Here is a 20,793-nt window from a genome sequence, read left to right as displayed (position 1 = left end):
TATATATATATATATATATATATATATATATATCTCAAACATAAAAGAAAACAAGCCACCACAAGGGAGAGTTAGCACAAACAACAGATTTGGATTCCCAAGGACTTCAGATACTAGAATTAATTAGAAACGGGACACAAAACAACTCCAGCTGGATTGTTTCGAGAAACAAAACATGTAATCAAAATGGAATAAGAAAAAGAGATTATCAGCTATGACCAGGCAAATTTGGGGGGAAAATGAAATAGAATTTAGTGAGTGGGCCAAACAGCAAATTAAATACATCTGAAGAGAGAAAGAGTGATCTGGCAGATCTGAAGATTTTTTTTCCCAGAATGGAGCACTGAGAGATAAGAAGGTAGAAAATATAAAGGTGAGGTTGAGGCACAAAGATAGAGTAGGAAGAAGGCCTAACATGTGCCTCATTTCAACATGACCCCGGGGAGAAAGATCTAAGATGTAACAAGGAATGGTGAGCAAATAAACTGGTAAATATGTAGGTAGATCTGAACAATAATAACTGTATAAGGTAATTAAAACAATAATGACTAGTTTGTGGGGTGAAATAAAAGAACTAAGAGTCTAAGCAACAACAGCATGTAAGCTGAGGGTTGCACGGACTTAAATACATGATTCTTTAGATCTGATTCAGATTCTTTAGATCCAGGTGGAGGGAGCTTCCAGGGCGAGGGCCCAGAAGCAGGAAAGGTCTTGGTGTGTTTGAGCGGCAGAAAGCAGGCAGTCTGACTGGACCCAGCTAGCATGGGTGGTATAAAAGATAGATATAAAAGTATAGGTATAGGGGCGCCTGGGTGGCACAGTGGTTAAGCGTCTGCCTTCGGCTCAGGGCGTGATCCCGGCATTACGGGATCGAGCCCCACGTCAGGCTCCTCTGCTGGGAGCCTGCTTCTTCCTCTCCCACTCCCCCTGCTTGTGTTCCCTCTCTCGCTGGCTGTCTCTATCTCTGTCAAATAAATAAATAAAATCTTTAAAAAAAAAAAAGCATAGATATAAAGGTATAAAAGTAGAGCTAAGGTCCAAAGTTTGGAGTTTGTTCTTTCTATGATGGGCCGGCTGAAGGATTTTAAACAGAGAAGTGATATGCCCGATTAGAATTGTAAAGTACTGCTGTGGTCATGGTATGGAGAGCCATAGGAGTGTATGTGTAGAGAGTGGTAGGTGTGTGCTGCCAAAACCCTGGTTATGAGGCTACTGTACTAGATCTTGGACTAGGCCAGTGACAACAGGGAGGGGAAAATGTGACTGCTAGTAACAAATGACTTCTAAGTTTCTGGTTTGGGCAATTGGAAGAATTGTGGTACCATTCAGACGAGGGGGAGAAATAAGAGTTTAATCTTGGACAGATTTAAATTTGGGGCGCCCATTCCTCCATCTTGGTTAAGCGAAGCTATCAAGCAAGCAGTTGAATATGAGTCTAGAGTTCAGTGATACGAAGGGCCTAAAGATATTAATGTGGGAGTCATCGGTATATAGATAATATGTAAAGACTTGGGGTCTAGCCATGATCGCCTAGTAAATAAACAGAAATGAAGAAGAGAGGGGGGGAAAGGGGGGGGAGAAGAGAGGAGGTCTGAGGACTGAGCACTAGGGTTTTCAAAAATGGAGCTGTTTGGAAGAAAAAGAGAATCTAGTAAAGGAGGTTGAAGTGGGAGAAAACCCAGAAGGCTGTGGGATCCCAGAAGCGAAAAGGGGCAAGTATTTAAGGACGAGGACTTGCTCAACCTACACCCAGTGTTGGTAGGAGGTTGAGTAAGATGAATCTAGAGACATGACCACGGGGTTTGATAACATGGAAGTCATTGTTGACCTTGACAGGAGCAGCCTTGTGGAGTGAGGGGAATGGAAGCCTGGTTGGGTTGGGTCAAGGGGAGAACTGGAGGTGTGGAAGAGAACATAAGATACTATAAATGTAGAGGTACTTTAAAAACAGTAAAAATATTTTACAAATGCAAGTAGCATTGTTATTTTGTCACCAGAGATTTTAGGGACGTTCAAGACATTGAATAAACATACTTGTGCCAATAGAGGTCCTGCAGAACCAAGGAGCTGTTTACCCAGGCAAAAATGTTGTCATGAGAAACCACAAGTAAGACTTCAAGATAACCACAGGAAAACAACGCTGATAAGAAAGCCAGGGTGGTCTCAGAAACGTTGTCTCAGCTCACCAAGCCAACCCTGTGCCAACCTCTGGAGCCCTACCAGGGCTGCAGGCAGGAAATGTTCCAGAATAAGGATGGTGGCAGTATTTAGAAAAAGCTGCATCCGTAATGTTTACTGAATCTTTCATTTACTCATCTTGCAAAGCTTGCCAGCCACTCTCCATGCACTGGGCACACTGTTGGCAAGACTGGGAAATCAGTGTGATTTGTCTTCCTCCCCGCAAGGTTCCCTTTTCTTTACCGCCCTGGCCGCGCCTCTTCCCATAGACGCTCCGCTCCCTGCCCTTCTCTTCACCCTGCCTCGCACCAGTAGGCAATTGTATGTTTTGTTTGCAAGGCTGGTAGATGGATCCAAGCACTTGTGCTTTGGAGAGTTAGAATCTGGGACCGTAGTCGATGATATGCAGGTCTTTTTTTCTAGGGCTATTGAGAAAAGACCCGTTCCTGCCCTGATGCAGGTACCCGGAATATCCTTTACTGCCATCTCCATCAACCTGAATCCCACACATCCCTCAAGACTCAGATTCTTTGGCATCTTCTCCTCTGTTACCTTCTCTCTCGCTTCTCATGATTAGAATTGTTCTCTTTGCCTTCTGTGCTCCCCTTGCTCTTCGTGGCTCTGTAGTAGCGCTAACAACAGCACATCTCGTATTCTAATTATTTGTGTGGTTCTGACTTCCTTATTATGCTGGTGACTCGGAAAGCGGGGACCTTTTATTGTACATGTATGTATCTCTCACAGAGTTCCTTTGCCATAGGAAGAGCTTCATGAATGAATATTAGTCTAATTGAATCTTCAATGAGAATATTTGGCATGTTGAAAGTGAGTCTCATACATATACAAGACCTTACTTCCCCAGCATTTCTTGCTGAATACTTAGATCATGAAATGTAGTACCTACTCTGTGAGAGCTGACTGCCAAGGGCACCTGGGTGGTTCAGTCAGCGATAGCACCCATCTTTTGGTTTCAGCTCAGGTGGTGATCTCAGGGCCATGGGGTTGAGCCCCATATGGGGCTCTGCACTCAGTGTGGAGTCTGCTTGAGATTCTCTCTCTCTCTCTCCCTCTGTGCCCCCAACCTCAAAATAAATAAATAAATCTTTAAGAACTACCTGCCAGCATCTGGAGATGTGCAGAGTCTAATCAAGCTTACATCAAGCCACAGAGATAATTTGTCATTTGCAGCTAATACACCTGCTGGTTTGCTTTTTTTTTTTTTCAAAGGAAGAACACCGAGTTAATGGTTCAATGTTAAGATGAGTTGATTTTATTGATTTTGTGCTGGCAGTTGATTAATTACAAAGGCAGGCATCATGCTTTTGTGTTCTTGTCCCTGACTTAAAGACCCAGGTGTGACTCAGGCAAAAGCTGATGTCAGTGATACCCTTGGTCTCTGAGGATGCTCTGAGTGGTATCATAATGATTATTAGATTTACCACTTCTGTTGCCACCTCATGACAGAAATTTTATCTCAGATAACTCAGTTGCAAAATTACGCATTTGCCACATAAGCTAAGGTAGACTTTCTGTCACGTTACCTTCATGGAAGTTTACAAAACAGCTGTGAGTGTGAGTTTCATTTGGAAATTATTTCTTACATTCCATTCTTCTCCTTCTCCTCCTTCTTTTCTTCTCCTTTCTTCTTTTTCTCTCCTCCCCTCCTTCTCCTTGTCCTCCTTCTCTACCACATACTCGGTTGTCAGTTACAGTAATGAATAGGAATCTTCTTATCCAGGAACACCTCGGTGGCTCAGTCAGTTGAGCGTCTTCCTTCAGCTCAGGTCATGATCCTGGGGTCCTGGGATCAAGTTCCAAATTAGCTCTAATTGTCATTATGTGGTCGCGGAATGAATGGGTAAGGGACAAGTGGGCTGAAGAGGGATGTTCCTCCTTGCTCATTGGGGAGCCTGCTTCTCCCTCTGCCTGCCATTCTCTCTTTAAATAAAATTTTAAAAAAAGAATCTCCTCATCCGTAGATTCAAAATACGATCCATACAGATGCTTTCTTTTTTCAATCTAGTAAAATGTTCTAATGAATATCAGGCATTGATTAGGACAAAGGGGAGTCTCCCGTTTTAGGCTCTATGCAAGCCTTTGACACCAGGGCTTTAGGAAAAGCATGTTCTCTCAGGCAATTGCTTTGTCCTGAACTGACTCAGGACACCTGAGTGCTAGTCTCAATTCTGTCATGAGCCGTATGTGTATCCTTGGGCCACTTTGACTCTCTGTGCTTTGGGTTCCTCATATTTAAGATGGAGAGCCTTCTATTTCCCCATCTTTGTAACAAAGGCAGGGAGAGCTGTTGTGTCTCAGTATCCAAGGCCTTTGGGAAAGCTGGGTATTCACATGCACAATGTGAACTTGTCTACATTTGGGAGCCAGTAAAATGTAGGGAGGGATCACACAAGAAACCTGATGCTGAACAGCTGGATTGCAAAATGAATGTTTTCGAAGCCAGCCACACCATTGTGAGTTTGTCAGAAGCATAGGGGGCTTTGCCTTTCTTAGAAGCTCCCCAAAGGAGGGGTTATCCAAAGGCTTTTCCCAAAGCCTGGGTGGGGGCAAAAAGGCTTGGGGTTGGAGGAGGGTGGGTCATTGTAACAGCAACCCCCAGAGCAATCTGTGAGGGCTTTGTTGTCCTACAATAGGATATCATGGTGTGTCACTGCAATGACTGCTTTTGAGCTTTTGGTTTTTCTTCTTGGGAAGCAATTTCCACAAGCACCTCCAAAATGAGTGTTCCAGTGCCTTTTGGGGGCAGGGTTGATATTTGAAGTGTTTGCTAAACTCTTTTCATGGCTGGTAGTTAGTTGGTCGAGATTTTCTAGTTCTTTTTGAGCTAATCTCATTATTTACATTTTCATTTAAAATCATTCATTTCATCTAAATCTTCAAACTAATTAGCATATTTATGCAAAGAAGAACTTCTGAATGCATAATCATTATTCCTTTCTTATTCTTAAGTTTGTGTATTTGTGTTACCTTCCAAATCCTTTCAATGCTAGTTCCTGTTGTCTGCCAAGATTAATTTCTTTTTTGTTCCTACTTTTCTGCCTTTGTATATCCTTACAAAGCCTCCTTCTTATTTTCCTTACATTTGGTTGAGGCAAAAACAGCCCTCGCTAAATTCTCACTATGTGATAAGCACTCTACCAGGAACCATGGGGAAATAGAGAGAGAGGGATAAACTTCATTGTTACATTCAGGAAACCTGGGAAGGACGAGGGGAATACTCATGAGAATACAGGCAGGTCTGTATTCAGAATGCTACGTCCTAGAGGCCACTTCCACAGGGACGTCCAAGAATGAGGCTTCCCTAAACCCATGACCAAAACTAAAGTCAGGGCCAGGGCCAAGCTTGAATGTGGGGACTTGGCAGAGATCTTCAGGGCCAAGGAGGTGCCAGGGGGTAAACAATTCAGAGACACACCATGTATCAGAGTTGGGGGCTCCAGATTTTGTGGCGCCAAGGTCCAAGATATCAGTTGGAGTCCGCAGCAGAGTGCAGAGCTATGGAGCCTCTGTCATTGGATTTGCCACCAGGACAATATGGAGGATGCTGATTGAACTAACAATGTCAGCCAGTGACTGTGTCATTTGGATGTGGTCGTAAGAAGCTCCCATGGCACCTACAGATACTCCCATCCTAGCATTCATGACACGACACTGAGATGCTACATCCTAGCATTCACGACACTACGCTGAGCATCTCACTCCATCAGGTTGTGAGCTCCATGAACTGGGTCTTACACATCTCCTTTTCCCCAGTGCCTGAACTAGGCACGAGTGCTTTGTGTTATTGAGTGGCCCGAAGCACAGGCTTTGGGGTTGGATAGATCTTTTGTTCGGCTTCATTTCTTTTCACCTGAATAATTTGCTTATTGTCTCTGGGCCTCAGTTTTCTCATCTGGGAAACAGTGATGACAATAATATCAACCTCTAGAATTTGGGGGGAGAGTAAAACGAGATGAAAGATTTGGAAGTACTTAGCAGAGTGCCTGTCACAGAATAAGAATTCAATTAGTGGTAGCTCTAATTGTCATTATGTGATGGCGGAATGAATGGGTAAGGGACAAGTGGGCTGAAGAGGGATGTTGGCCTGTTTGATGAGGTCAGGACCCAGGACTGGGAAGAGGCTTAATAGGAGCAACACTGGCAGTCCTCCAAGTCTCCCTCCCTTATCTTGGCATCTCCTGGATGATTGGGAGGCCGAGACAATGGAGATATCTTTAAGCATCTCTTACTTTGTGTAAATCTTGCAATCATCTTGGCTGGGTGGGTGAGGATTGAATAGACTCTGAGTGGGGGATGATGTTATTAATATAAACATTTTTTCAAATGTGAAATATTGCTCTCTGCACCCAGAAAGCTGTTATTATTTTGTGAGCTCTGTGCCTTTGGAAAGCCATTGCTGGCAGCTTGAATGGGTAGCTTAGAACAATTAGAAGCTTCGAACACTTTCAAGCTAAGGATTGGGATAAGAATGTTTTGACTCTATGGTTTCTCCTGGGATTTCCCTGGTGTGCTGGACTAATTATCAGATGTGATTAGGAAGCTGAGAATTGGGGAGACTGCGGCGAGCAACATACTTTCCCAGGGACCCTCATTTCTTTGTGCAGAAAACAGGTTGGGGGACTATCTCTGTTGTGGAGAAGCAGCAATGCATAGGGCACTAGAGGGCAGGAAGGATCCTGAGAACATGGCTTTACCAGCAGAGCCTCAAGCCTATGGGGACTCATTGCTCTTGATTAAGTTTTAAGTGGTCAGGACAGTTTTCCCCCTTGTTCTTGGGGGAGGAATGGTATTCTGGGCCACTTCCATGTTCTTTGTCCATTTTTAGCAAAAGTCCAATTTCCTGGCTCCAAATCAGTAAGGAATTTGTGCCCTTCTTTTAAAACTCATGAAGATGAAGAGAGGAACTTCCACATCTTGGTCAGCCACAGAGTCTATCTGCTGTAGGCTGCAGGAGATCTTTCTCATCTGCCTTGGCTTACACCTTTAGCCCCAGAGTTGGGCTAGGAGCACTATGTCTTTGAAGCTCTAAGGAAAGGTAACATTTGCAGGGCCATCTGCTTGTGAACTTTTATTCAAAGGCAGGGACATTCCCTTTGGGCATGGTCTTGAAGTTCTTCTTCTTCTTCTTTTAATGGAGAGAGCTTGAGCAGGAAAGGATGGAGGGAGAGGGAGAGAGAATCTTAAGCATCCTGCACACCCAGCGCAGAGCCCAACTCAGGGCTCGATCTCACGACCCTGAGATCATGACCTGAGCCGAAACCAAGAATCGGACGCTTAACTGACTGAGCCATCCAGGCGCCCTGGTCTTGAAGTTATTCTTAATGCAGTGGAAACGAGACTACCACATATGAAACATGGAAAGACAATGGCATTCCTTTGTATCTTTACTCACCAGGAGCTGTGATACAGACCATGAGCCTGGTAGTTTAAAAGATGAAGATCCCTGGAGGCTAAAGATGATGGCCAAGATGTGAAACTTTTTCCCCCTGCCAACATGATATGAAGTTTATTGTCACAAGATAATCACATGCCAATCCAATGTCTTTGCTCTCTCCACAGGTAACCTGTCTCCATGATTTCTTTGGTGATGATGATGTGTTTATTGCCTGTGGTCCTGAAAAATTTCGCTATGCTCAGGATGACTTTTCTCTGGATGAAAATGGTAAGCACAACCACTGGGTTTTATTGCTCCATTGTTCTCCCTCCTTCTATCCCTTAGGGTTTCCATGGGTTCATATGGCCCAGAGAACATCCATGCATGGACCCTCAAGGGCAAATATTGTTAGTCTTTCTCCTGTATGTTTGCATACATGAGTCACTAAGTGAAAGGTTGATTGAATGTCCCAGATTCCCAGCCTCCAAACTCAATAAAACTCACTCTCTGCCCCAATAGTCACCATATTTCTCGAACCACGTATTGTGTCACGTGGGCTGACAGGCGCAATCAGATTATGGGCAGGAACATTTGGAGTCAGAACTTGGATATTATTTTTCTAGTCAACATCCTCCAGCAACTTGGCTCATGTTGATGGTTCCATTTTAGACAGATTTTCCACTGTGTTCTTAGTGTCAAATCTTTCCCCTCTTCTAAGCTAGTGTCAAGCTTTCTGGCTTGCTGCCCCATTCCCCCTGCTTTGTGACTCAAGATTCCAGAGGTTGTTAATCTCAGGAAGGAGGTAAGTATCTGCCCACCTCCCTTTGCATGAATCCAAGTTCCATGTGGTTAATGGTGAATCAGCTCACACAGTGACGAGATTAGGATATGATCCTGATGGGAAGACACATTCAAAACATTCTTCCCAATTATGAGCGGTAACATGTGAGAGAAACAAACCAAGTTGTATTAATATAGACTTCACCAACCGCTCAAGTGACAAGGACCCTGACAGAGGTGGCATTTCTGCTGTGTTCACTTTGAGAAGAGACAAATGGCCATGAAATAGCTAAACAAATCCCAGGCTATCTCCAGTTTCCTATACCCTTCTACATCTCCAGCTCTGGACCGTGATCACTAAAGTTCATCAACCAAAACAAGAAGTAAAACACACAAAAATAAACTTTCTGAGTTCAGTTTCAAAAAAACTGAGTTCTTTTTCCAAAAAAACTCAGTTAACCAGAAACGATCCCCTAATCTTTCTGGGTAATTGATATTTCAATATATCTTTAAGTAGGAGGTGACAAGGAAGTGTCCAAAGAAGACACTGCCCTCTACCTAGCCATGTGGTTCCACTTTGAGCATCATGGCACAAGGTTGGAAAACCTACAGGGAAAAGAGCACTAGACTTGGATTTAGAAGAATTGGTTGTAGTCCTTGTTCTGCTATTTTCTTGCTTTGCAGCCCTAAGCAAGAGGTTTATTTACACCCTTTGTCGTCTCATCAGCAAAGTGAGTATGATAATTCTGCTAGTGCATTAGCACAATCAATGCCCCAAATTACCACAGTAGGGATGCTGAGTGAGCTGCATAGAAAAGGTACCCCAAGCGTGGCAGACTGAGGCTGAGGCAAGTAGCAGAAACATTCGGCAGATGCCCCTACACACCCAAGGGCTTTCTATAAGCTCTGAGCCACAGAGTCACTGCTGGCTCATTTATGTATTAAACCAGCATAGGGATTTATGATAATGCGCTTTGAAAATCAAAAAGAGCTCTATAAACGCATGGTGGCGGTGGTGGTGATAGTGCCCATTTATAAAAATGACATGACATCCCTAATATGCCTATTACAATACATGGCGTGTAATGAACAGTAAATGGTAACTCCCTCTTCTTCCTTTAAATTACTCATGAATGTTTCATCTGTGTGGCTGCAGCCTCTGAGCTGTCAATCTCTTCTCCAAGGAAATTAATTAATTATGTCAACAGGTGCTATTTGTGGCTGGGGCGCTCACAAATGATCGAGCTGACTGTTTAATAACCCACCCAACCTGCTTTTCAACTCCTTCCCTTGTTTCCATAATCCAGGGATTTAAACACCTGGCTTGGCCCAGATGACTTTTGAAAGTTTCTCTCATGCCTCCTCCCTCAGAGCCGTCATTCCTCCAAACAATGAGGACCCCTAGCCGTTGGATACTTTGGCCTTGGTGGATATTCCAGTTTCCAGAAGTTGGTAATATGCCAAAAGCTCGTTTCTCCCCTGGCTTTACTGAGCTGTCTGTTCTTTTCTACCAGAATGCCGAGTCATGAAGGGAAACCCATCGGCCACAGCTGGCCCAAAGGCATCTCCAACACCTCAGAAGAGTTCAGCTAAGAGCCCCGGCCCTATGCGCCGGAGCAAGTCTCCAGCTGACTCAGGTAACGACCAAGACGGTGAGTGCTCTTCTCCTAACTGTGCACGCTGACTTCATTTACAGAGGCCCCCACCCTCTGCATGCGGGGGAATGAGTTTCTCATGAACACCACTGTGTCACCATGATACCAGTTCTCCCAGTTCAGAGACGAAGCAGTCAAACTTGTTTGGAGTCATGGAGACACAGCTACGACCCCAATTTTACTCAGATGGATGCAGACCAGAAATCTGGCCTATTTACCGTGCTTGCTGTAATGCTTACCGTCATGTTTGTTCTAATAGTCATCATCTTCAGCATCATCCAGCAAAAAGCATAGTCGAGGAAAGAATCAAGTCAAGCATAAACTTGAAACAGAAAATCAAAATCGAAACCAGAAATGTTAAAAAAAAAATTGCCACCCCGAAGTGTCAACAGAGTTGATGTGCTTGACCTTCAAATTTGACTTTGAACTTTTTAGAAGTCAAAACAAAAAGAGAAGCGAGGTAATTTGCATCATTCCCACAATGAGAAAAAATATATATATAGGCCAGGTTCTGAAAAGAAACACAGAGCTTTGTCACACAGGATTTTCATTAGTGGATAGTGAGTGATCAAAAAAAAAAAATGTGGTCTATGGATCGCTGCCAACACATGAACTATTTATCAGTCTGTGACAAGATTAGAAGCTCGTGCCAAATGCAAATTCTGCCACTAAGCAAACATTTACTTCAGCCGACTTCTTCTTCCTAGCATGATTTTTTTTTTTGATAAAGGCAGCAGTGCGTTCTTTTAAATTCTGGTGCAAAGGCTCACACCCGCAGTTTGAGTGACACTGATCTGAAAGGTGAAAGGCCACAGAAGCTCAAGTTTAGAAGCTTAGTAGAGTCAGGCACAGACGGTGTGAGTTCTTCACGGGAAGGAATCGCATGGTCTGGCAGCCTCACATTCGTCGTCCCAAGGCTCAGGGCTCACCATGAGACTTCTTCTAGCCTGGGAGCCTGGGAACTTTGGGGCAGAGAGCCCAAATGCTTTCTCTCTTCTTGCGTTTGAGGCAGCTCGAGCAGCCTATTGGCTTTGAAATGCTCGTGGCCTAGAAGAGCAGCCCGGCCTGCCGGCCTCACACTGCCAGGAGCACGCACATCGCATGCCATGTTTTTTTCCTCAGGCAGAAGGAACTAAACGAAGAGGCAGCTCGAGCTTTTCATACTTTCGTGTCTTTCCTCACCCCATTGCCCTGCACTTGGAATGCCGTCCCCCGAGCCTACCACTCCTCTCTGCTTGAAAACGTCTGTTCATTCAACACCTCCAATAGAAATAGTTCCATTTTCTGCAATATCATAGCATGTTGTTCATGCGTCTGGGTAATAGTCACCACACTGTGTTGTAAAGTCTGTATTTACCTGTCTACTCCCCCCACTAATACTGGGCCCCTTAAGGGTAAGATGCCATGTTCATTTTGTATCCTCAGTGCTGAGCACAGTGCCTGGGTCCTAGTCGATGCTCAAATAATGTTTGGAGTGGACAGTTGCTTAAGAGTGCCTATTTCACTCAGCGTGGTGCTAGATACTTAGTTAGCATTTAGGGAATATTTGCTAAAGGAACAAAAGTGCATGTGTTCGGTGATATTTTGGTGAAGTTTACAAAATAGCACATGCGTCTATCTAAGCAAATTTATATTACTCACACTACAAAGACCTAGGTTTTAACACTTGGGTAAAAAATGAAATTATTTGTAGAAATTCTAGGCAGAGCCTTGCAGAAAAAAAAAGGACTTTAAACACTTGATCAAGATTCATAAAGTCTGGCAATAACTGCTTAGCCAGTCATTTTTTTCAGAAATATCACTGACCATTTCTGGGATTTCTAATCCATATTACTTATCTCTTGCCATGAAACAAATTACCCTCAAACTTCGTGGCTTAAAACAACAAACATTTATTATTTTATTGTTTCTGTGGGTTGGGAATTTTGGATTGCTTAGCTCTGTGGTTCCGTCTGGCTCAGGATCTCTCATATAGTTGAGGTCAAAGTGTCGGTGGGGGCCGCAGTCTTCTGAAGATTCAACTGGGACTTGTAGGATCCACTTCTAAGATGGCCGTCAGCAGGCTCTTCTCCCAGCGAGTGAATCAGGAGAGTAATCAAGGAAGAAGATGTAGTGCCTTTTATGATCTAGTTTCTGAAGCCACATACTGTCTCTTCTGTTTTAGTCTATTCATTAGAAGCAGTCATTAAGTCCTGTCCACATTCAAGGGAAGAGGAATCAGTCTTCACCTCTTGGGTGGAGGTGGACCTGTTTTTAGACTGCCAAGAATTAGTGGACTTATTTTTAAACCACCACATAACCTGTTAGTTAAAAATGCTGAGGCGGCGGCAGCTTGAAGTCAATAGATTCTCTGCAGACTGTATCCAGGTGGGTTATTCAGCACATGTGAACACAACCACCTGTAATTAAACACAGCTTAAACATATGTCAAATTATTGATCACCAGCATGCTACCTACAGAATTTCCCTTCTAGAAACTATGCACCTCACTGACTCTAAGATATTAGAGACAGAGAAGGAATAAATTAGGACTCAATGAATACTTGGCAAATTAAAAGGAGTTATAATAGGTCCCAACCCAGGCGAAGGCAGGCAAGATCTGCTTTTGCTCCTTCAGAACTCCCTTGCTAAAAAGAAGGAATGAGGATAGATTCACACACACAAGATAAAAAGAGTAACCAATTTGAGGCGGGGAAAGGGGACTTGACTTGGCAGATATCAGAACCGCAAACAGCCCTTGCTCCCTACCAGCAAAAAATCTAAAGTGGTGTTCTCAGGAGAGAGAATGTAAATCTTTATTTCAGATAGTTCATGAACATAAACGAAGCCAAACTCTAGTCTAGCCAGCCTCAATGGCAATTTCCAGAAAGTTTGAGCTCATCGAAGATGATGTGTCTAGATCTTCCGTGTGATCTCAGCCCCAAAGCATAAAAGGATCTATGTAACATAACCTTGTCCATTGCATGGCAGTTTAGAGCCATGTCCAGGCCATCCACTTAGTGAACATTCCACAGGGGCAAAGCTGATCTCAGGCAAACAGTACTTTAGGTAAGGTTTGGATTTAACATACCCATTTCCCCCATCCCACCTCCAAGTCCTTCAGGACCATTCCAAGCTGGGAAGTGGAGGGGGATAGGATATGGAAGACGCAAGGGAGGCATATGTATAGGAAGGCCCGGTGACACCATTTCCCAGCTTTTTGACTTGGGACAAATTTCTTACCTTATCTACGACTCGGTTTCCATTTTGGTTAAGACAGAATTCGCATGTCTAATAGGTAAAAATCATTTTCCAATATTATCAGTTATTTCCAATGTATTACAGAGTTGTGCAATAGCTTCCACAGAACCAGAATTGGATAGCCAGAAGGATGAGTTATAGACAATACATAATTTTGCAGCAGCAAGTGTAAGGTTTTTCTGAGCTCTCAGCAAGGGACGTGGGCAGGTTAATACACATTTAACCAAAGAATAACGGTGTGGAGTGGGGCTGAAATTCTTTGTTCTTTTCTAGGACATGGCAGTGCCGCCCTGTTTCCATCCTGGGTTACTCTGTCTTGGATCTGAGACTTGTGGGATGGATTCACATTTTTTTCATTCAACCTGAGTAACTCAAGGTTGAGGAAGATAGGCCATTTCCAGGGAATTTTAACTACCTTCCTTTGAAGGCAAACGACAGCCAAAAATGTTCCTCTGCAGCAGGGACTCAAACCAAACGAAACATTGGCTCAGTTCAGGTTCAGCTAAAGGAATGTTTTGATGTTCTAGTTCATTAGAAAATATATAGGTTTGATTCTGGTTTGAACAAGTTTGCTAGATTTTCAAATATTTTTTAAAAAGAACAGAGCAATGGAGTTGGGAGAAAGCAAATATTTATTTAAAGCTATAAAAAAACCCAAATCTTTCAGAGGAGGGTACTAGTGAATGAATAAGAGAAATGAGTCAATTAGACATCCATCCATATATACATGTACATTTGATCCAATTCATGGTTCAGTTAATATCTGGGTTTGGTTTGCCTTGAGGTTTAGTAAATCGATGCGATCTGGTCTGTAATTTGCGTCATAATTTGATTCCTTGGTCCTTAAGTTGTCTTTTTTTTCTGTTCTTCCCATGAATAAATCAAACTCTGTATACTTTATTCCCTTTGATTTCAATCCCCACTCCTGCCAATACTGAGGGTGCCCCAAATGGAATGTCTGTTGCGAAGCCCTCCACGTGAGTTAAGGAAGGATTCGGTTGTCTACGTGATATTGCTAGAAGGAGCTCTCATTCTCGCTGGGCAGAGCTGATGGACTCTTAGCATCCAAGTCCCATTAGCCATGGCTGCCTTTAAAGTAGGACAGCGAACAGTGGTAAGCAGATCAAATCTGAGCCCAGAGGTCTCCTATGGGGTGTTTGAAGAAAGCTCGTATAGCGCCCCCATTTTGATTAACCCAGGACTTGCCATTTTGATGGGCAAAAAGGCGAGCCTGCCCTCGGAGCTACAGGAAGACCCTTCTGGAGAGCCTCTTGCTGTTTGCATTTCAGTCATGAATGTGTTAACGTTTCCTTTTCTGCAACTACCCCCAATTGAATTGAATTGAATTAAAAGGACAAAGTAGCTAGTTGCTGGGAAGGAATCTTTTCTTTTTCTTTCCTTCTTTCTTTCTTTTTTTCTGAAGGAGCCTCCAAGGAAGCTAATTACCCACCCTGGTAGGCTGAGAGAATTGTAATGTGATAATTAGTTCGCTGTTGTTCAGCAGTAAGTCATTGTTGCAGCAACTCAATATTCCCCACCCTCCTTCCCCCAACCTCTGCATACCTAGTCCTGAAAGTCAAATCTTCCCTGTTCCCAGAGCCCCGAGGAAGAATGGATTCGCTACCAAAATATGCAGCCTTTGTAAGGGGAGGTCAAGGGACACAAAACAGCGGTGAAGGGGGGGGTTGTCATGGGAGAATTGTATCCAGGAGTATTTCTCTTCTGAACCTAGCAGGCTGCTTTGAGTTGCCTGAGGAGGGACCTGGCTGTTCTGCCCTTTCTGAATGGGGCTGTCTGGACCAGCTCTGTCCAGTAGAAATATAATATGAGCCTAGTAGAGCATTTTCAATTTTCTAATGGCCACAGTTAAAAACGTCAAAGAAACAGGTGAAATCCGTTTTGATAATATATTTTACTCAACTCGATATATCCAAAATATTATCAATTCGACGTGCAATCGAGGTAAAAAAAAATTCTAAGGAAATATTTTCCATTCTTTGAAAAGGGGGTGTATCTTACACTGAGAGCACGTCTCAATTCTGGCTAGCCCTGCTTCAGGTGCCCAAAAGGAACGTGTGGCTAGTGGCTAGTGTACTAGACAGCACAATAACTTCCCTAAGAGAGGTTCAAGATAACGATCTTCGACGTAGATGAGATGCTCTGCCCTTTGCAAAATACTTCCAAATCCGTCCCCTCAGTTGTCACTCATAATAGCACCATGAACGAGGTTGTGAAAGGAAGATCATCCAGTTTTTGTTCTTTTAGACTGGGGGACTAAGATGGAAAGAGGTTCAATATCTTGTGGTCTTCTCAATGCCGTGCAACTATTTAGTACCCAAGAGCTAGAGCCCAGCTGTCCTGACTTCCAGGCAGGCAATCCTCACACTGCCCTTAAGGCAAGGTGTGGGAGCTCCAGAGTGGCAAATAGAAAGGTCTCTGCTGGCTGGTCCTTGCTTCTCTGCTTCCTCCCACCTTCCCTCACCTCCAGGCAACGGATGTGGGGAGGCTGGGGAGCGGAGTGGCGTCTGTGTCATTCTCTTTGTGCTGCATTGAGCACAGCTTTGAGGAATTAGGCACCTCTGTTTCCAGTGCCTGGTCCTAGACCTTCCATCGGCTCCCCTACTGTCACTCCAAAGGGAAGTGATACCCTTGGCAAAGTTGTGGGAAGAGAAAAACGTCCCTTACCCCTCCCCCATTCTGATTCTTTCTAAAACCACAGCCTATGTCTAGTTTCAGTGGAAGAACTGCCCTACATCTAAGGCAACATTGCCGTCATCATTGGAGGACCACTTAGGAAATTGTTGAAGCAAGCAATATAATGGGGGCCACTGAGCATGCTGCAGGGTATGGGATGTGGTGGTGTCGACCCACCTCCCTGTAATAGGGGTCCTATCAACCTGCAGCAGTCTGGGACTTGTGTTTAAATACGATTGAATCTCTAGAGTTTGGGTGGGATACCTAGTAGTGCGAGGTGCTCCGGGGAATAGGAATAAGACGAATTCCCTGTCACTACGAATTGGGGAACCATTAGACATATAAATTTGATTAAAAAATTTATTTACAAATACTTATATAGTTCTTATTATGTGCCAAGCAACTGTTCTCACCACTTCGTATGTATTAACCGATTTAATCTTTACAACAACCTTACGAGGCAGGCACAATTACCGCCATTTTGTAGCTGAAAAAGCTAGAGCGTATGAGAGCTAAGTGACCGGCCCAAGACCACACAGCTAATCGGTGGGAGAGCTGGGGTTTGAACCCAGGCAATCTGGCTCCACGGTCCACAATTTAACCATGGCTCTGTAGTGTTAAATAGGAGTTAACAGTAATGGTTTAAGTGCCCAGTGAATGGGAGATGCAGGCAGTAAGTGCTAAGGGAAGTCTTCCTGGAAAAACTGGGGCTTGTAGGAGGGATATACTTCAATTGATAAGGAAATGGATTATTTCTGACGGGGGGGGGGGAAGCATGAACAAAAGAGCAGGGGTGGTGATGAATATAGCATATGACGGTACAGGGAGACGGCTGTTAAATCTACATCTCCAGCCCCAACCTTCCTTCTGGCTGTTAATCCCATGAATTCCTACCAGACAATCCTACTTAAATATACCAAACACGATGTGTCTAAAAACAAAAAACATTTCCTCCCCTCAACTCCCTGTCTGACGATAGAATAAATTCTATTCTATTCCCCGGGTCCAGTGTCTTCACGTTATCTTTGATTCTTCCTATGCTTTCATCCTTCAAGCCACCATACGCTGCTGCTGTGGAACCTGCAAAACATCTCCACATCACTCACACAGGAGTCCCTTGCTTTCCCTCATCACCTGATGCCAGCGTCACCCCACAGACTCCGAAGTAGCATCTCTGTTTCAAATCTCAGTCCCCTCACGCATCTGGTGCGGTGCTGCCATGTTTCTCGTCCTAAAACGCATTTCCATCGTGTGACCCCCACCCCCACCCCCTGGCCGCTGCAGAGCCTTCAGTGGCTCCACAGTGCATTTGTGGACCACCTCCATGGTAATGGCTGAGAGAGTAAAAAAAGAAATGCAGGGGGCCAAGTGCAAGGGCTATGTTTTTGGAAGCACAGCCATAGAACGCAGAAACCAAAAAGCAAGGGGCTTCACTTGGAAAAACTTCAATCCTCTAATGCCTGACCTGCTAGCCAAAGAAAGTCCTCAGCCCATAGAGATTGGTAAATCATCCCAGTAGAAGGGGGTTTCCAAACTCAGTGTTTATAGGTTGCGTAGTTACTCATGTAGTCCCATTTCTAGTAGTGGCAATATTAAGAGAAGAAGATGTCATTACAAAGCCCTTTCTATGCACTAAGGCACTTGGCTAAGGATTTCATGTATAGTCTGCCATGTAATCTTCAAAACAACAATGACTAAGATAAGCAGTCTTTTCATTCAAATGTTACAGATGGGGGCAACGGAGGCCTACAGAGGTTAGGGGACACCCGAGGTCACACATCCAGGCTGAGCCACAGTTTAGAACCTTGACTGGTTCCAAAGCAGGTGTTCTTTCTACAGATTAAGAGCAGTGCAGTGTTTTCTAGTTTCTACCCCATGAAAACAGTAGTGAGCATAGACAACAGGCTCACTCTGCCAGAAACATGTCCTCCACAAAACCACCTTCAACAGGAAACAAATGTTGTCAGCATTATCAAGTCGGAGAACACAATCCTGGCACTCCAGCAGCCTTCTTACAGATGTCCTCTTCTTGCGGGACACTGATCTGTGTCAAAATATTGCAGGAATCGGTGTACATATTTGTTTTGCAAATTCTTCTCTCCTCATTTAGAAGATTCAAAGCTGCATGCTGCCCAAGACTCTGTAGGAAATAGATTTAAAATTCCACTTCCAACTCTTGAAGTGACGGTATCTCACAACCTATGATTGAATTTGGCCTGGGAACCAGCCCTCTGATGGGATCTGTGAAGACCTATGCCTGTGCCCTCAGTTCTGGCTTCCCTTGTGGATGGGTCTAGGGAGAGGGGCACAAGCTTTTCCACTGAGCAGAAACAATTAGCCAAGCGAATCCAGACACCCATCCCAAGGGTGTCTTTGGAATGAATGTGTAAAAACCACAGGCTCTGTCTCTTGGCCTTGTTCTGAAGTAAGTTGAAACCACCTTGGTTCTACTTGGATGGCCTTCCAGAAAAACTTTCTGTGTATGTAGGGAGAAAACAGGGTGTGTTTGAACTGGAATGAAGGAACACTTAGAGCATCTCAATATGAGGAAAAATGAGGAAATGGCTGAATTATGTATTGAGATCTCCCTTCACCAGTCATTAGGGAATGAGAGGAAACAAGACAGAAAACCAATCACCACAAGGTCACGGTGGGAGGCATATCATGTGCAAATCCTCGAGGCCACCATCCATTGAAGAGAGGCAATTTTTACCCTTTAAGCAAGGCCTACTCTTTCTGAACCTCTATATTCTTGTGATTAAAAGGAGACCACCAATTCCTGGCCATCATTTCTTGGGGCTATCAGGAGAATCATGTGAACGCATATATGGTAAAATGGTGTGAAAACAATTGCAGAAATCCAACTGCAATTATTAAGACGGCTCTCAAATTATTATCATGGCTATTTTTTTTAGACTGGGGTTATTTTTAGTGAGCAATATTTCAAGATAGACATCCAACCAAAACCAATAGGCTTGACTTTGAGTTGAGCTCAAGTGTTGGGATTAGAATGGGAGGAAAAGCCAGAGCTAAGTGAATGAGTGTTATCAATTTGGTCTCCTGGCAAAGGTTGGGTAAAAAGCAGATGCCAAGCCCCCCCTTCCCTTGCTGTGCCATTCTGGCCATCCAGACTTGAACCCATAAATTATAATAACTTGTCTAACTTGCTGCCCAGACAGTTCTATAATTGCCACGCCTGGGACTACTTACACCCATCTTACACGCAGCTGCATCCCAATTTTCAGGGATCAGTCCAGCCTCCAGACAAGGGAATCCATAGGCTAGGAGCCCAGCATCAACTCTGCTTACCTGGTGACCATACTCTGTCCTTGGCTGTCCCTGCCAGAAATTGGACTATTTCCTTGTTCTTTGGGAACTAACTCAACCTGTCTTATTCCTCACTCCTGGGAACCCATTTCCCCCCATACATGTAAATCTCTGTAAATCTCAGCCTTGTTACCTTACCAGCTATCTCTTGTTTGGGTTGGTCCTCCTCCATTCTGACAGAGCCAAGAATTTGAAGATAAGCACTGGGGCAAGGGCAGACCTAATGAGTCAGGGAAGCTATGGAGACAAGACTGTATGCTGAGCCAAGCTTGGCCATTGTGATGCATAGCTGAGGGGCAGCAGCTGAGGGGAGTAATGGATATAGCACAAATACCATCTTTCCAGAAAGCTCTGTGATGTGACGGAAGTTACATGCCATGCTGGCTGCTCTGTCTGCTTCTGTTTCATGACATTGTCTATGATGCCCAGTCATTTTGGTGAATAAAGGAAAGTTCTTGCTAAATACTTTCTAATCTAAATTAGATAAGTGGAATAAAAGTCCAGTAGATGTGCGTAAGCTCTGGCGCTACCTCTACCTTGTCCAATTCCTCTCTCTTTTCTCCACCCCAACTTCTCTGCCCCCTCCTTCCTCCATCAGAAAGTTGCCATAGGAAGGAGTCCCAGAAGCAATTCATTTATTAAAGCAAAAGCAATGTAGCAAAAACGGAAAACAAACCAAAACACACATAGGCTTTGGAATCAGAGAGACGTGTGTTCAAATCCTGACTTTGCAATCTCCAACTGTAGCGAGCCTCTCTTTCCTCATTGGAAATTAAAATACAGCTAAAAGAGACTGTGTTTTTGGGGGGGAGGGGGTGCATGCTGACACTGAATAAGCACTAATTATTATCTTGGGTTTTATTAATAAGATTGATAAGATGGCCTGTTGTACCTTGTTGTAGAGGGAAAAATGAGAAAAAAAGAATGAAAGGATTTGGACTCTGAGGAAATAAAAGTGGCAACAGTGAAACAGGGCTGTGGTTCTGAGCAGGGAAAGGAGAAAGACAGACAGGTCAAAGGGGACAAAGCCTCCTCTGGTGCGTCCCCAAATGGCAGCTGAGAATTAGAAGCTCAGAGACAAGAGCTGAGGATATTTAGTCAAGAAAAATGAAGGATGATGACGGATGTCAACCAGTGGTGTTATTTCCGGCCACTCTCACAGTGAATTGTCATGGCTGTCCGTGTGGATTGGCCAATGCAAGACTGTGCATAGTTCTTCATACCGTATTTGCATTTTTTTCCTGCTTCTCCTCTTACTTGACATTTTTATGAATTGGCTTCAGAATCTATATCAAATGGCACCCTCCCGGGTATTTCTTCCCAGGTGTGAATGTATTTGTATCTAGTCTGTAGACACAGGGGCTCCATCAGTTTGCGAGGACTTGACATCTGCTTGTGTGTGTCTATGTTTTCTCATGCCTCCGTGGCCATCTTTGGGTTTCAGTCCATCAGGAAGTCTGGGCAAGTGTTTGCATTTTCTAACACGGAAGTGAGTGGCAGTTAAGGTATTAACAAAAGGATTTTCAA

The 20,793-nt window shown here is 43.9% G+C and overlaps 1 protein-coding gene across 6 annotated transcripts in view; it reads left to right on the top strand.

Annotated features, from left to right (window-relative positions):
- The window catches only part of DCX (doublecortin), a 111,203-nt gene that overhangs the window by 67,222 nt on the left and 23,188 nt on the right, over positions 1 to 20,793 (top strand). For 4 of the 6 annotated variants that reach the window (XM_034649588.1, XM_034649585.1, XM_034649586.1 and 1 more), the window contains exons 4-5: positions 7,756 to 7,858; positions 9,865 to 10,002. In XM_034649588.1, coding sequence (XP_034505479.1) covers positions 7,756 to 7,858; positions 9,865 to 10,002 — 241 coding nt within the window. The remainder of the gene's footprint in view (positions 1 to 7,755; positions 7,859 to 9,864; positions 10,003 to 20,793) is intronic. The other 2 variants (XM_034649590.1, XM_034649589.1) reach the window with 1 other exon arrangement.

The sequence above is a fragment of the Ailuropoda melanoleuca genome, chromosome X (assembly GCF_002007445.2).
Source record: "Ailuropoda melanoleuca isolate Jingjing chromosome X, ASM200744v2, whole genome shotgun sequence".
In the NCBI taxonomy this organism is placed as follows: domain Eukaryota; kingdom Metazoa; phylum Chordata; class Mammalia; order Carnivora; family Ursidae; genus Ailuropoda; species Ailuropoda melanoleuca.
The sequence above is the reverse complement of the archived record's forward strand: the minus strand, read 5'-3'. Positions and strand labels throughout refer to the sequence as shown.